General features: G+C 45.9%; 1 protein-coding gene across 2 annotated transcripts in view; it reads right to left on the reverse strand.

The window, feature by feature from the left end:
* LOC118310526 (adenylate cyclase type 1-like) overlaps window positions 1–17,751 on the reverse strand; it is a 33,770-nt gene that overhangs the window by 14,566 nt on the left and 1,453 nt on the right. For both annotated transcript variants that reach the window (XM_035633522.2, XM_035633521.2), the window contains exons 2-4: window positions 14,204–14,353; window positions 13,753–13,871; window positions 8,421–8,532 (exon numbers count right to left, since the gene is read on the reverse strand). In XM_035633522.2, coding sequence (XP_035489415.1) covers window positions 8,421–8,532; window positions 13,753–13,871; window positions 14,204–14,353 — 381 coding nt within the window. The remainder of the gene's footprint in view (window positions 1–8,420; window positions 8,533–13,752; window positions 13,872–14,203; window positions 14,354–17,751) is intronic.

A 17,751-nucleotide genomic window follows, 5' to 3' on the forward strand; every position in this document is an offset into this window, starting at 1 on the left:
ATCACTGGCCATGCATGTGAAGAGCACAAAGACTCATGATTATGCACATCGACGGGCACAAGATGAGATGGACGCTCTATTTTTACCACCAAGCCATGCGGGTTTCAGAAAAAGAGGAATAACAAGGGATTGTTAGCGGCAACTGTCTACTATTATTGTGTGGTTCAAGATGCCGTGGTCGTGCTTCGAGTGCTCAGCGACACGGACGCACATGTGCTGTTCGAGAAAAATTAAAGAAAAGAAGGTACAAACAAAAGAGCGTCAGTTGTAATGAAATGCAGCAAAACAGAGAGAACTGTGCACACTTATTTTCCATCAACTTATTTTACCGTCACACAATGTTGCAAAAATACAAATATTTATGGAATGGACTGAATTCTGCGCTTTCTAGTTGTATCGACCACTCGAAGCGCTTTACAGCACAGTTGACATTCACCCATTCACACACACACACACGCACAAGCACGCACACACACGCACACGCACACACACACACACACACACACACACGCCCAATCCAAGGCCCCTTCAGCCTGTGGAGTGGTCGAGCTGGAAATCGAACCACCGACCCCTCGATTGCTGGACGAACTGCTCTAACCTCTTGTATATTTTGCATCTCACTCTATCTTGTTACTCTGTTATTGAATCTTTTCTTCAAATAAAAGAAGATAGAAAACTGACTATGATCAGAGGAAGAAACTAAATTTAACGACAACACATCTCCGCTTCAAAGTTGTCCTGTTTTTGCCCGCGACACACAGAGCTTCATTCTGAACTCTTTTCTCTGTTCACCTGATACACACAACTCAGTTTTAAATAGACAACTTGGAATGGATGTCGAAAACAAATGTTGAGTCTAAGAAGACAAGAATATTTTCCTAAAAGATTACATTTGGCATCTTAATGCATTCACCAAAACAACAGCTATTAAACCTAAATCCTGTCCTCTACAAGTCTTTGTTAAAAACGTTCATTTGACAGTTCAAAACCGATGAGATCTCCATGGGGCAACTCAGGTCACAGTGGAGCAGTAACAGATGGTGCTACGCGGCCCGGCTGAAGCTGCAGGAAGCAGGGAAAGCCCTGGTACTTACAGAGTCTCCTACTCTGTACTTTTCCTTTGCTAATCTGCACTGTGAGGGTTTAGGAGCTGATTCAGACCCGCGCAGGATTACCGCCGTCATGTGACCGACGCGTTGTGGGCAATCTCAGCGGTCACCAGTGCGGAAGAGATGGTCGGTAACACTATTCTTTAAAGAGCATAGTTCGATTGTTCCTGTCGCGTTTTTAGTGATCTTCCGAAGATATTGAGGGGCCTAAAAAAAAAAGGGTGGCGTGGTTGGTATCACCGGTCGCCTGTGCCTACATACAGTAGTGTGCTGCATTTGTTTACAAGGGGGATGCAAATTAGCAACCACTTCAGTGCACACAGACAAACAGAGGCAGACAAAACGGCTGAGACAAAGAGACAAATACGGGGCGGGGGGGGGGGGGGGGCGTTCGGTGAATTATCATGAGGGAAAAGATGAGCCAGCTGAGAGCAGCAGCAGCAGCGGCAGCGGCAGCGGCTCATTTCCTACAAGTCTCCGAAAGAAAGAGCGGCAGTATTTGATGCGAAGACAAAGATCAATGCTGTGAACACATTACTGACGGGGCTGAAGATTAAGGGCTTCCACTCCTGTAGCTTTGGGCATCAGAAAGGACACGTGAGACAGAACGCGCGCTTGTCTCTCTGGATCCGAATCTGCCCTCTGTTGGGGCCTCCAACAACGTAGAGAAGCAGAACCCAGCGAAGAAAATGACATTTCCCTTGATTGTAATTAAAAGCACAACTCACTATATGACACTTTCTGTTCCCAGGCTATGATGGTCCCAGGAGATTTGCCTTAAAATGAGGAAAACTAAATTCAGACACGTGAAGCGGATGGATCGCAGCTCCAACACTGTTTATCACAGCGCCCGATCGATGCCGTCTTCCGTGTGCTACGAGAGGGGATCGACCACGAACGGCACAACACAGTTTGTATATCACATCGAGGACGGACACAAGTTTAGATTAGATTAACATTAACGGGAGGCGTTAAGTTCTTCTGGCATAGCGTTAATGTCTCCAGTGGCCTTGACCTCGACAATTTAAATCTCACCATCGATGACGTACGTGAACCTAAACATGCCCAAACTGGGATCATGCTGCACCAGGTCAATGTACAATCTTAATAAGAGACTATTACATGAATTCAACAACCCATTCTGCCTTGGCTTGTTGAAGGATTTCACGTCAGCATTTCATCAATATTAGCCGACCGTGATTCACTGCAATGGGTCAAAATCTTGTGCCACAGAATTTCTCTCCAAGCTCTGACAATTAGATATTTCCCTCTTTTTTTCCTCTTTTCCCAACAGCCCCCCCTCATCGACGTGCACTAATGTAGAATAATTTATGTGCAACACAAATGAATAACATATCAACACTTCCTCCACCCACCCCGGCCTGGTGGGTGGGAGCGAGCAGGTGTTGGAGATCTGTGATATAAACCTATTAAACGTGGGGGATATATTTAACAGATATGACAAATGACAACTGTTCAATGTTCCCAGGCGGTTAGATTTTTTTTCATGCACGGTGCCGGTTTCTGGACATTTGATCGGGAACTGGACAAAAGGAGCACAGATATCTTTCCCCCCTCCTTACTTACAGTGTGTTCACTGCAATTGCAACTATCATTATGATCCCCCCCCCCCCCCCCCCCCCCTTCTCTCTCTCTCTCCTCCATAAGCCAAGCTGGTTTGTTTGGTTTGGGTTTTGCTCCAGTCCACAGTTTCCAGCACTATAAGCATCTGAGGGAAACTGAAGGACTTGACATTGATCCCTGCACCTGCGCATGGGACAAACCCAAACAGGGTTTTTATTTTTGGTGTTTACACCCAGACTTCAGTTTCTGGGAGGCAGCTGTCAGAGTGTGGCCAGTGAACAATCTTTGTGTTTTATCTAAAAAAAATTATATATATATATATATATATATATTTTTTTTGCCAGCATCTTTAACAGTGTTACTGATTTTGTGCAACATTTTTATTTTAAAGCTTTTGTTTTATGTTAACCTGCAGGTGTTAACATATATATATATATATATATATACTGATTTTGTGCAACATTTTTATTTTAAAGCTTTTGTTTTATGTTAACCTGCAGGTGTTATATATATATATATATATATATATATATATATATATATATATATATATATATATATGTATAAAGGGGTTTTCAAAGTTAACTTCTCTGCAAAATATTATTTTACTTGGGACATATATTTGTTTGTAGTTCAACATCTTCCACTGTTTCAGGACTCTTTACAAGAACAGGTCACTTCACAAAAAGACATCTCAAGTGGAATTGCACAACTTTGGTTTTCTTACAATACTTGCAGTATAATGTTCAAACAGGGAATAATAGTTCAAGGACACAAATAGGGCAATGAATTATCTAAATGCATTCACGCAACGCAGTCTGTTTAAAGCTTTCGCAGTATGTGTGAACAGAAGAAGAAGAAGAAGAAAAAAAAGGGGAATTCTGACTTGTAAGAGACAGTAGATGAGTATATCATTGAGCCATTTTAAAAATGGAAACATGAGTGGAAGAGAGTGCAGAGAACCACGGGGGCATAAAAGACACAGTAGAGGGAAGTAGGCTGCTGCGTGTCAATCAAAAAGCTGAGAGACAAGGAGCGGAGGAGTCTGAAAGCTGTGATGCATTGAGGTGTTGTGAGAGGAGAGAAAAAAGAGAGGCAAGAATGAAAAGCTCTGTGAAGCTCTGCCATGGAAACAGCCACCCCAAACACACACACACACACACACACACTGTGCATATACTGCACATCCGATCCAGAACTATTGATTTTAATATGGAATCAGTTCATCAGTTCCCGTCTCAGCCAGAGAGAGGGAGTGCGAGTGAGGGGAAGATGACCAGTTGGCGTTCGAGTTCACATTCTAGTCATCGTCATCATTATTTATTAAAGATAGCAAACAATAGACGAAGAAAAAAAACCCACCCTCAGTTTGTTTCATCATGAATAGAACAATCACTTTGTTTGGTTTCACAGCGCTGTCGAGATGTTTTCGCCCCCTCGCATTTCGGTCCCAGTGCCGGTCGGCAGATTCTCAGCCTGGTGGCGGAGAGTTATAATTACTCCCAGCTTGTGTCCTCGTGGGTGGTGGGAATCCAACAGCATTTACAGATCAGTGTGAATAATGGGTTTCCTGTCAATTTTCAATTTCAATTTGTTTTTTCCCCATAGGTCCACAAGGAAAATAGTCGCTCCGAATAGACCTTAGAAACACCCCCAGCCACAACCTGCATCTTTCAGACCCGGACTAACACTGCCAAAATTAAAGTTCATGCCCGACTCAGGACCCAAAGGGTATTGCGACTTCCTTTACTGACCGCGAGCTTTGCAAGACTACTGTAGCATATTGGCGACACAGACTTTCCCTCCGGGGCCCCGGCATATCTACTTGAAACAGACGACACGTGAGAGCACAGACACGGCCACGAATAGAACATTTCTCAAGATGCATAAATTAATATTGTTAGATTAGAAAGTGGTGAAATGTGTGAAGTGGAACACTGGAGAATTATCACTCTATGATAATGATTTAAAGAAAGAAAAAAAGTATGTCTCTTTGACACAGGATGGGTAAACAGAATTAGCACATCAGGGGTTGAATGCTCACACACAAAATCATCTAAAGGTTCGATTGTGTATGAAATTCAGAAACTGGTGTGAGTATGTGAAGTTAAGAGAGGAGATTGAAGTCAGACTTTCTGATATAGCACGAGGAGAGGAGAGGAGGGGAGAGGAGGGGAGAGGAGAGGAGGAGAGGAGGAGAGGAGGAGAGGAGAGGAGAGGAGGAGAGGAGGGGAGGAGGAGAGGAGAGGAGGAGAGGAGAGGAGAGGAGGGGAGGAGGAGGAGGAGAGGAGAGGAGGGGAGGAGGAGAGGAGAGGAGGGGAGGAGGAGAGGAGGAGAGGAGAGGAGGAGAGGAGAGGAGAGGAGAGGAGGAGAGGAGAGGAGGAGAGGAGGGGAGGAGGAGAGGAGAGGAGAGGAGGAGAGGAGGGGAGGAGGAGAGGAGAGGAGAGGAGGGGAGGGGAGGAGGAGAGGAGAGGAGAGGAGGAGAGGAGGAGAGGAGAGGAGAGGAGGAGAGGAGAGGAGGGGAGGGGAGGAGGGGAGGGGAGAGGAGGAGAGGAGGAGAGGAGAGGAGAGGAGGAGAGGAGGAGAGGAGAGGAGAGGAGGGGAGAGGAGGAGAGGAGGAGAGGAGAGGAGAGGAGGAGAGGAGGAGAGGAGAGGAGAGGAGGGGAGGAGGAGAGGAGAGGAGGAGAGGAGAGGAGAGGAGGAGAGGAGAGGAGGGGAGGAGGAGAGGAGAGGAGGGGAGGAGGAGAGGAGGAGAGGAGAGGAGGAGAGGAGAGGAGAGGAGAGGAGGAGAGGAGAGGAGGAGAGGAGGGGAGGAGGAGAGGAGAGGAGAGGAGGAGAGGAGGGGAGGAGGAGAGGAGAGGAGAGGAGGGGAGGGGAGGAGGAGAGGAGAGGAGAGGAGGAGAGGAGGAGAGGAGAGGAGGGGAGGGGAGAGGAGGAGAGGAGGAGAGGAGAGGAGAGGAGGAGAGGAGGAGAGGAGAGGAGAGGAGGGGAGAGGAGGAGAGGAGGAGAGGAGAGGAGAGGAGGAGAGGAGGAGAGGAGAGGAGAGGAGGGGAGGAGGAGAGGAGAGGAGGAGAGGAGAGGAGAGGAGGAGAGGAGGAGAGGAGAGGAGAGGAGAGGAGGAGAGGAGGAGAGGAGGAGAGGAGGAGAGCAGAGGAGAGGAGAGGAGAGGAGAGGAGGAGAGGAGAGGAGAGGAGGGGAGAGGAGGGAAGAGGAGAGGAGGAGAGGAGGAGAGGAGGGGAGAGGAGGAGAGGAGGAGAGGAGAGGAGGGGAGGGTAGAGGAGAGGAGAGGAGGAGAGGAGGAGAGGAGGAGAGAGGAGAGGAGAGGAGAGGAGGGGAGAGGAGAGGAGAGGAGGAGAGGAGGAGAGGAGGAGAGGAGAGGAGAGGAGGGGAGGAGGAGAGGAGAGGAGGAGAGGAGGAGAGGAGGAGAGGAGGAGAGGAGAGGAGAGGAGAGGAGGGGAGGAGAGGAGAGGAGAGGAGGGGAGGAGAGGAGAGGAGGGGAGGAGGAGAGGAGAGGAGGAGAGGAGGAGAGGAGAGGAGGGGAGGGTAGAGGAGAGGAGAGGAGGAGAGGAGGAGAGGAGGAGAGCAGAGGAGAGGAGAGGAGAGGAGAGGAGGAGAGGAGAGGAGAGGAGGAGAGGAGAGGAAGGGGGAGGAGAGGAGGAGAGGAGAGGAGAGGAGGGGAGAGGAGGAGAGGAGAGGAGGAGAGGAGAGGAAGGGGGAGGAGAGGAGGAGAGGAGAGGAGAGGAGAGGAGGAGAGGAGGAGAGGAGACTTGTTCCTCAGCAGCACTTTAGGAGAACACTGCGTTCCTGGCCCACTTCCCGTGCCGCTCGACAAGTCCAACGAGTGGACAGGTGGTGTGGGGATGGTGCTGGAATGGTATTATGAGACGATAACCGGTGGCCATGTGGCATCGCCCGCTATTCGTGTGGAACGACAACAGTCCGCGTGCCCACAGTGGCCACAACCATGAGTCACCGTCACCGCCACTTCCTGCCAAAGCTGATCAGAATGAGTGGGGCTCTGGTTCAGGGCAAAGGCTGGAACATTTGATGACACGTCTCATGGCTGGGGACGGCCTCTCGGTGCAACATGAGGCTCCCGGCTTTACAGCCGAGTGGAGATCAGACCGGTCTATTCAGTTGTAACTAAAAGAAGGAGACAGTTCGTATCACAACAGCAAAGAAAGAACATTGCAGTGGCTCAAGACTGCATTTCTCCTGGCCAGATTACTGGCATCATATGCAGCAGCAGTTAAATGGAGCGTATTTGAAATGAAGCTTGAAATGTGTGTGTGTGTGTGTGTGTGTGTGTGTGTGTGTGTGTGCGTGTGTGTGTCTGTGTGTTGTAATCAAGCCTTGGAGCCTTGCTTGTTTGTTTTTTTCAAACCTGCAGTAACCACATTTGGAGGAGCGGGTGGATGGGCGCCAGACGGAGAACTCGTCCACTGCATGTCCACCTACACCTGCGACCTTCACCCGTTGGACGGTACTAGCTGTCAATCACATTCTATGTATGCCCCAATGCATACTGTGCTTTGTCATCTATAATAGTGCCATAATCTATAAAATATGAACATCATGCTGTTTTGAAGACTTGAAACCAGAGATTGAGACCTCAGGTCAGAAACTCCTCAGGAAACTGTTGACTGACGTTATGAAATATTAGAGACATTTTCTAAATAGATACAGGCTTCAGACAATCGGCTTCCCAGTGACTACGTCCGTCTTTATATACAGACTCTATGGTTGTGATTCATGGAATCATCTTGTTTTTTGCCAAATGTATCTCCGGAAGAAAATAAAACTGCAACTTTCCAAAAAGAACAGTCTGCGGCTGAAACACAACACAGCAAGAGCCAGGTAAAGTAAGTGACCCAAGATTAATTGTGACAGCAATGACAATTATTGGACAAAAACAAGTCTCCTTTTTTCTCCTTCCAATTTTGCACGGAGCAAACAAACAAGTTAAAGATAGAACCTCTAAAAAGCCAAGAAAATACTTCTGTGAAAGCAAAAAGGGGTTAGTTGTAATCCCGCGGATTATTGGATTGGACCAGGGCACGTGCCCTGTGTAAGTAATAGAGGCCAGATTACACGTAGACAAGGCCGTGGCAGGGCGATCTGCAGGGGCTCAGGGCCTCCACCTTCTCGCCAAACTCACAATCCCGGCGAGAGGAACGATACCGCTTTAGGAGCCGACGTCGGCAGTGACGCGTTTCAGAGCGACCGTAGTTTCACCGCAGCGGTTTAGAAAACTCACAGCAGTGTAGTTGAGCGGATATTTCCGCACTGGAAATCTGAAATCTCCTCCACGTGTCCACCAAGAGAGATTGGGACAAGTGAAACTCTGCGGCCCCTTCTGTTTTCACACGACCTGAGTGGAGGCGAGGTTTCGCCCTGGGTGAATCTGGCCTCGGCTAAAGAGGTCTGTCAACTCTTCCTCAAATGAAGCGCTCGGTAATCACATTAAGCATCATACGGGCCTCCAGTATTCACTGTGACATTATGCTAAGCTGGTACAACAGTGGCATGTGCCAGCAGCCTGTGGCCAAAGCAGGGCACACACACACACACGCACACGCACACACACACACACACACACACACACACACACACACAAACACACACACTATGTCAAAATGTGTGTGCACACAGAAAAAGAGCAGCTCTCTGTGCCAACAGTGTCTGTAATTCGAGGGACATTTGTTCAAGGAAGGGAAACAGACTCACCGTGGCGAGCTCATCAAACTTTCCAAACAGCTCATTCAGAAGCTTCACCAGTTCCTGGGCTGTGCACTGCGAGGCCAGGCTGGTGAAACCAACTATATCTGCAAACAGGATGCTGTAACAGAGAGAGAGAGAGAGAGAAAAGCAGCGAATGAGTCAACGCGGGGTTTATTTATAGCAGCATGTTATACTGTGAGATTATTGGGTGCCCGACCAGATTAGCTCTCAGGAATTTGTTTTAAATGATGCCGAGGAAGAAGCCCGAGCCGAAATAGATTTGAACATTCTCCTCGGATAATGTGTTTGCGGCAAACTAATCAAACAATTAATGACCTACAGATTGGGGGGGGGGACAAGTGAGAAAATGGGGAAGAGAGAGAGAGAGAGATCCTGTTCCGTTCTCTAGCCGACAGGCAGCACAGTCGAGCGGAGTGACTCAAAATAGAAGCGGGGGCATTCTCACGGGGATCAAGGTGGAGACACGTCCTGTTAGGAGCCGGAGAGGAGCCGTTCTAGGGTGTAATGCAACCACCAAGGTGCTGTCACCATGTCCAGGTGAACTGGTGTTCCCTTCGTGCACGGGAGCGAAAGTGCTCCAGGTTTTCAAGTGAACTTAGAAAATCTGGGGTCTTCGGTGTTTGTTTTGACTTTTTAAGAAACAGGAAATTCCAATGGCCCTACATTAGTGTCTCCCAGGTGGACGTGAATATATCGGACGGTACATAAAAATAGACGTGGTCACTGGGCCCGCAAAGTGAAGCGTAAGGCAGAGGTGCCTGAAACTTGTATTCTCTGCAATGACCAGCAGAGGGCGACTCCACCAGTTGCAAAAAGAAAGAAGAAACATTCTCCTGAGAGGAGAGTTTATGTAAATGATGGTCCCATTTAGAGTAAAGTAGAGTAAAGTCCACATTCCGACTGCATTTTTGAAATGCAAAAGGAAAATTTTTTCTTGCCTAATGCCCTAATACTCCTCCAAGTTATTATGACTTGTTTTTTTACTGATTGTCTTATTCGTTGTGTTTCCTCATATAGCCTGACGATGCGCACTGGGAGGGAGAAAAAGTTCACCGGTGTTGCAAACTGCGGCGTCTTAATGTGCCCCGCGTGCCCCTGAGACGCGACTCGTTATCAATCTGCACCAGAGCAAAAATGGAACGATTTGCCCCTGCGTGGAAACAAGCGCGGGGCTGCTCGGGACGGAGGGTGCGAAGGGGATTAGTCATCACACTCTGGCTGTCCCGCACTACTCTGACTGTCTGCGGTTCTCGCCGCACACGGCAGACTGCTGTCTTCATGTGGGCTGCAGTTTTCACAGTGTGACAGAGTGCTGGGTGGAGTGTGTGTGTGTGTGTGTGTGTGGGGGGTGGGGCTGCTAAATGTCATTTTGTTGTCTCACAGATGTCACCGTAATGAGGGGCAATGGATTCAATCTGTGCGAACGTTTCAATCTGCAACCATCTGTGGGTGACAAATATTTAGAACGTTGAACACGGCGTTAGAGTAAACACTTTAAGTTGAATTGACTAAGTCTCTAAAAATAAGAAATAAGAAAAATATATCTGAGATCAGTGGGCAAGATAAAACACCCAGTAGGAGTAGCTATGGATACATCTGAAGCTTTTTTTTTTTTTTTCAATTTGTGCAGCAACAACAGACCAAAGAGCTGGATGAAAAACAAATTGATTTAGAGCGATCAGCCTACACAACACATGCCCAGTTATTTCACCCCTTGAAGTAACACAACTAATTTTGCTTCACGACTGTTCAAAATGACACAGTCTCCGTTTTTTTCCTGTAAATTGTCTCGAATAAGCACGTTCACAGTGAAACCGCTGATTGGAAACTACCCCTGCGTGTTTCCAGCAGGCTGTGTCTCGATCTGCGATTCTCTGGAAGGGACGGAAATGTAAACTCAGACAAGCTGGTTGCAAAAATCAATCATCATTTCACTGTCCCGCCTGTAACAATCATTCAAGAGAAGCATACGGATAATGGGTGTGAGCACGGTCGATGACATGTCTGCGTTTTATTTATAGATTTCATTTACTATGAGAATTAATACGATCAGCTTCTCGCAAGACGCCCATTTTCTCTTATTGCAAAAACAAATACAGAGCGGAGCAGTTGAGTGAAGACACAAAGGCTGAAAACCGCACTACGAAATCTTGTTGTTACATTTGGTGGCTGTTAAGAGGAGAGGCCCAGTTTTGCTCGTGACAACGGTAATTTATTTCAGATCCATGTGTTTTGTTGTGAGCATATAGATGCACAATGTCTGAGTGGAGTCGTAGAGTTACTATGGTCTGGTTCAATCGCCAGTTTCAAGTTCCTTCAATGCAGCTTGATGTTCATTTAGTAAACGATGGTTCCGTTCAGAGTAGAATGGACGATAAAGCACAGAATGCATTGGGGCGTGAGTGAGACAGCTTGATTGACAGATAGTACTGACCAATAGGTGACGGTCGCAGGTGTGGGTGGACGTGCTGTGATGCTTGTTAGTGAAAAAGATTGGAGACTGACCGGCACGTGATGTGGGTCACAAGATGCCAGTTGATTTAAAATAAGCCACAAGTTAGTAATGGTGCATATTCAGCTCTTAAAAGTGTTTAAGTACTTGCACATCATTAATGTGCATAAAGTGCATTTAAAAAGGAGAACACATAAGCTTTTAACAGTGCGTTAAGCTGCATTTATGTTCACCAACAAGGAGTTAACTCAGTAAAAGTTGCTGTAGATATTTGATATTAGAACTTGCAGTTGTTTTCATTGAGTAAATTTACACCTCAAATGCACTTGTGATGTCATACGTTGGATCGCTTAAAAGGCCCAGAGGCTGCAGACTGGATTCTACCCAGGGGAACTTCCTGTATCAGATTTGAAATGTCCTCCGGCAAAATCTTCAGAACAATAAAGGCAGCACTCTTGGCAACAGCTTGCAGTTGCTCCAGCCTCAGCGTTTTGCCTCGAGCGAACCTACTGTACTGCCACATACTCACCGCTCAAGGTCAAAACCTCATCCCTCAACCCATTAAACTCTTCATCTCCAGCAGACAAAGTGCCACAGTTCACACATGGTTGTTCCCGCGGTAACACGAACATGTCTAATATGTAATATCGTCTGATTTTAAACTCCCTCACGCCCTCGTACAGAGTTTCCTCCACGATGGCACATGTTCGAGGGGAGTTGTTCCCCCAATTATGACAATCTCATATTTCCCTCCATGGGAGGCATTACCGTAGATATTTTGGCAAAAGTGATTTCAATTTAATCACATAGCGGAGGACACAAGCCGCATTGCAACTCAAAGGTTAACTCTGGATGGGCCCCTCTGGAGCTGCACTATGTGGGCAGTGGATGTGCTGACGTCGGGCCAATAAAGGGGGCGCGATGTGCTTACAACACAATTTTGAAGGATGAACTGCAATTTCGTTGGAGCGAATGAGCATCTGTGAACATCATGAAACCTCCTGTTTATGACAGGTCATAATAGATTTTTTAAAAACATTTTCTGACAAGAGTTATTTTAACTGACTTGGTGACTGATTACTACAATATTCCCCAGGCTGGTTGTTAATCAGATCAAACGCTGCCCACAGACTCTGAACATAATGAAGAAAACTCCGAGTAAATTGCGCTGCACACTGTTTACTTTCTAATTACAGTCCACCCAAATCACATAAATCACGTCTGCATCCAGTTTAGATCACACTCAAAGGGGGGGCCGCTATCCGAAGGAGTTCAAGGCATAAAAAGCAATCAGACGAGCTCCACTGAGATGCTTCCATATTTAACTACTGCACACACACGCACACACACACACGTACACACACACACACACACACACACACACACAAGTTATGCAACCAGAATTTGGTCTCCATTGCATTTAATCCCTTGTAGCAACTTAATCCAGGGACTAAGAAAACCCTGCTGCTCAAACCCACTGCTACTCCGAGAACACAGAGGAAAGGAGGAAGAGGAGACGGTTGAGGGAAGGAAACAAGGGAGTGTCGGAGCACGATAGGAGAGATTAAACAATAGAATATGAGACACAGATACTAAAAAGGTGCCGAAGAAGAAAAAGAAGTAGAAGAAGAAGACAGACTCAGGAGATTGGTTCACTGCGGACAAACGGGTTCAAAGGTCAATCACAGCTAACTACAGCTGCAGGAGTCTGGAGATGCAGATGTGCACTGGTGGATTGTAACAAAGTACTGTACTTGAACAAGCTTTTGAGTATTAATATTTCCATTTCATATAATTTTATACTCTTACTCAACTTTGGAAGAAACTTTGGACTTAAAAGTCCCCTTACATTTATCGGACAGCTGTCGCTACATGGCAGATTAAGATTTTTTACATATCCAGTCAGTTGAATAAAACTACTCAGTTGTGTATCAAGTAGTGTAAACTAGCTCCCTCTGTACTAGCTATGACATTATGCTACTTCAGTGAAAATAATAAAGTAATACATAACAAATAATAATAAAATAATTACAGTTGGTACTATTACCTATCATTTTGCTTATTATGTTTGGACTTTAACTCTGAATATTTAGTTGGTTGTAACTGTCAGGAAAACCATATTTTTACACGGGGACTCTGCTACTTTTCTTATGTAAAGCATAATTACTTCAATTGGGACATACTGAACCAAGTGAAAATGTACCAGTAACATTGTCTAAAACCTCAGTTGTGTTTGCCTTGTTTTGACACAGCCACTGAAAAGGCAAATCCTCTAACTTCTCAAATAGGGATACTGGGGTATAGAGCTTGTTGCCTCCGAGGGCTGAAATTATGAGCAGATTTTAACCTTGGCGTCAGCAGATGTTGGATTACTTCCTTGTAGCATGTGTAGCATTGCCCTTCCGTTGCTCCAGAATTTGCCGCTCATACTAAACAAAAACCTTTACCATAATTTCAACGTTATCTGGACGGACGATAGAGAAGTGTGTCAGGGACTAGCCCTTGATATTCAGAGTGAAGAATTGAATACATCAGCTTTTGCAGCCCGGGGCTGTGTTTCGTGTTTTAGGACACTGTTGGATCAGATCATGGTATTTTGTGTAGCTTTCAGTTTCTCTCCCAAGGACATGCTTGGTCAAGTTATTCAGCTCCTGCTTAACACGTGCTCTAATGCACTCAGACAACATTTATTCCACTACTGAAGCACGTGGGAAATTATCCCACGAGGAGAACAGAGCATATATCTCCAATTGCCAATATTAAAAGTAGCATCAGTTAAGTCAATTCACAGCCCAGAGCAGCGACAGATATTGCTGCGACAGCTTTGTGGTTGTGTTGGGCTTGTGATGTGAGAGAGAGTCCTACCTGACATTGTCATGGCGCTGGATGTAGATTTTGTGAAAGATCCTTTCTGGGGGCTTCAGGAAATCCTCTTTCATCTCCATAGCTACGTTCCTGGGCAACAGACTCATTAGCAGGCGTTCCTAAGAGAGAGTGTGTGTGTGTGTGTGTGTGTGTGTGTGTGTGTGTGTGTGTGTGTGTGTGTGTGTGTGGTAGAGAGACGGGGGGGAGAAAGAGAGCGGACAGATAAACTAAGTTTAAATATACATTTATACAGTCAAATACAGCAAAGTTATCATAGGACAAAGTGTTAGTGGCGATAAGGAATGTGCCAGACAAAAAGGTATGAAATCTAACAGAAATGAATAATGTGTGGAAATGACTCTCTCTCTCTCACACACACACACACACACACACACACACACACACACATCTAATTTTACCCGGAGTTTCAGCGGTGCACGGTTGCCTGTACCTGCTTCTCGTTCTCGTCCTCCATACGGAGTCTCTCCTCGATGCAGTTGCGAGCCTGCAGGAAGGCCTTCCTCTGGGCTCGCTCCGTCAGGATGCGTACAAACAGCCCTGACAGGTTGACACTGGTGAACAGCACCGTGTTGGCAACCAACTGCAAACAGGAAGAGAAAAAAATCACACAAAACAATAAACGTGGTTTGAATTCTTTAGTGCGGTTGTTACAAACACATGCAGCAAATAAGGAAATCCTTAAGAGTTGCTGTAAATATACGGTTAGCCGTTAATAAGTCCACAATACATTCTCATGTGTGTTATATTTTTTTTAATATATGCACTTGCAGCACATGTACATTTGCAAGTGTGGTTGAAAACATATCCCTAATTTTTGTATGTGCTGTAACTGGGATCTAGGACCAATGAAGAAGAGGTTTAAGTAGAATTAAAGCTGTCTTCTCAATTCCTCGTATTTTTATACGTTTAATGTTTCGTACACTTTTGAACAGCCTCTGTACAGTGTGTCAGTACACTGTGGACAAGCTGCTTACAATCACTTGAAACTTGCCTGAGAGCCACTTGAGAAAAGTGAAGCTGTGGTCAATTGAACTGAATAAATTCACCGTAAACCAGCCCGTTGTGAATTATTACATGAACTTCAATTGGCTTTGTGTTTTTAAAAACATTGTATTGCCTGAATGCTCTACAGCCAGAAATGATATGGCGAAACGCCCATAACCATTACTTCCTGTTACTACTTGTATGTATTTTTAATTCATGATTAAATTGCTAACATTTTATTTCACCAGCTTTCTTCCTTTACCTGTGGAAAATGGTTTATCATCGTTAACTTTTGTACTTCCCTCTTGACTAATTGCGAATCACAAAACATGATGTTATACTTTTGGAGTATGTAGACTGTATGTGGCTACATATAACGATTCTGATCACAGCTGTTGCTTTTACCACTTTGATTTCCCCATGTTTGATTTAAAACACATCAAAACCAAATTGAGCCCATGCAGCAGACCCTCTCACATGTGAGAGACATGGGTCAGAATGTGGTGGAGCATGATATTTCTTTTTTGTTTTAGGCCTTTTTTTATCTGTGACATTAAAACTTGTGAGAATCCCTGCTCCGGTTCATCCATCACATCGGATGCACAGCACCATGACCGCCTCAACCTTGTGCAGGACGCAAACAAAAAAGAGCAGGTTTTCTTTTCTTTTTTTCCCTACTTGACCGAAGTTGACTGGCAAAGACTTTGTACACAAACCAAACAAGGTCATACTTTTCAACTCCAGCATGCATTCAAGAAAGCAAGCAGTCACCCGGGGCCCTAATTATATATTCAGAAAAATAAAGGAATTCATTCTCTTCGGCTCGTGGGCCATTCATCATTAGTGTTTTCTCGACGTCGAGAAAAGCTGCGACAAGTTACATTACGCTTTAAAGAGCATGGTGCAAATTCGGCGCATGTATGTTTCAGTGAGCATCACTGCCATATGATAAACACACACACACACACACACACACACACACACGAGTTCCCACATCTAACAAACATCTCATGCCACAGACCAGCGTGTTCTCCAGGCCAGTGAATAACAGAGCGCTGTCGAAACAGAGGCAGCAGCAGCAGCAGCAGCAGCAGCAGCAGCAGCAGCAGCAGCAGCAGCAGCAGTCAGGGGCTGTCAGGGGCTGTGCTTGGCAGAAGTGCTGGCATGCATCAACACGCTGAAACGATGCTCAAGTTACTCGTGTAGCCTCGGGTAAGTAAATGCAGACATCGGAGTTAAGTGGTGTAAAACACTCACTCCTCTGCTTATCTGCAGCCGTAACCCGATACGCCGTCAGGCGGCCGACGTTGACCTTATTTCACTGGAATCACTCGTGCAGCCTCCTCACCCATGTGCTGTTGGTAAAGATGGATCCAAATAGCTTGACACATTTTGAGTCAACAGTATCTTTTACTTTGCAAAATGATTATGTATACCTGTAGCATTGTATTGTACTAAAATGCTTGATTGTTTTTATACATGTTATGGCTGTTGTACATGATGTTAATGGAAGGATGTATATATAAATATGTAAATATATATATATATATAAGGGCTGCAACAAACGATTATTTTCATAATCGATTAATCGAGAAAATAATCGACAGATTAATCAGTCGTTTGGTTGTTTGGTCCATAAAATGGTGAAAAATGTTGATCGTGTTTCCCAAAACCCCAAGATGATGTTTTGTTTCCTCCACACACCAAAGATAAATTTTACATATATCTTCAAACTGTCGCACTAAAATGTGAAAAGTCTGTAGTCTTGTACAGACTTTAAAACAAGTTTAAACCGTCGCAGAAGCAGAACACAAGCCTTATAAGGCGCTTGTAATACACCATTTTCCCCCCAAGGTATATTCCACTCCTGCTCCGGGCATAAGATATCTCAGCCTGATTGAGCCGTGAGAGCAGACAGTACTGTGGGCTGAGTGTCTGGGACCTTGGTGGGTGGTTGGTGTGAGCCTGGGCCGGGCAGGGTCATGCAACACAGCTCATCTCTAAGCTTAATGGATTAGCTATCTCTGGTCGCACACAGCTAACACTGTCCTTCACGTGGCTATATGCAGGTATCTCATAGCCCACGTACGAGGGAAACAATCTCCTCGGCGAACGCGCTGTCATCATCCGAGGGGAGTGATGAACTGATCGAATCTCAGTTGCACTTCCGAGAAGAACTCGCACAATCTTCGCGTCATGTGCTGCGGCAGAAATGTTCCATTACCCCTGGAGGGAGGGGGGGGGGTTTGACTGATGTGACATATCTTCTTTGCTCACACCTGATGACAGTCAGAAATGTGAGGGAGTGTGTGTGTGTGTGTGTGTGTGTGTGTGTGTGTGTGTGTGTGTGTGTGTGTGTGTGTGTGTGTGTGTATTTCCTTGTGACAGGGAGGGGGGGGGGGAATGTACAGTGTGGCGTACCAGTTTCCATTTCTGCTCTCAAAAAGACACGCATGACTTTGCCCTCTTTTTCATGACAGAGGCATATAGTGTGTGTGTGTGTGTGTGTGTGTGTGTGTGTGTGTGTGTGTGTGTCTCCATACCCCTCTGATTTGCCCTACTTCTGGTACTGGCAGGATGTCACTCTGGTTCTCCATTCCCAGCCTGCTTCTTTACGGCTGAATCGTATCCCCGGGGGAAACCGTCACGGGCATACAGAACATTTTGTGCACTCGTTTTTTCTTCTCCTTCCCCTTTCTCTGTTTGTTTTCTCTCGTGTGGGCCAACAGGTATATGCATCCGCCACTATCACTTAACAAACGGAGTCAACAAGCTACATGCAAAATCACTTCCGGATGGAATATTTCTATATTCAGGGTGAGAACTCTTGTTTTGCATTCGTTTCGCCACCAGGAGCTCAGAGCGAACCTCTCAGATCTCAAATCCTCCTTGGTGGCTCAGAGTTGTGCTTGGACCAGTGGCTGGGTTGGGGCGAACTACAGATTGTCATTTTAAAATAAATAATAATTTGTAACCCAAACAGGTCGTGGCAGA

This window comes from Scophthalmus maximus, chromosome 5 (assembly GCF_022379125.1).
Source record: "Scophthalmus maximus strain ysfricsl-2021 chromosome 5, ASM2237912v1, whole genome shotgun sequence".
Lineage (NCBI taxonomy): Eukaryota > Metazoa > Chordata > Actinopteri > Pleuronectiformes > Scophthalmidae > Scophthalmus > Scophthalmus maximus.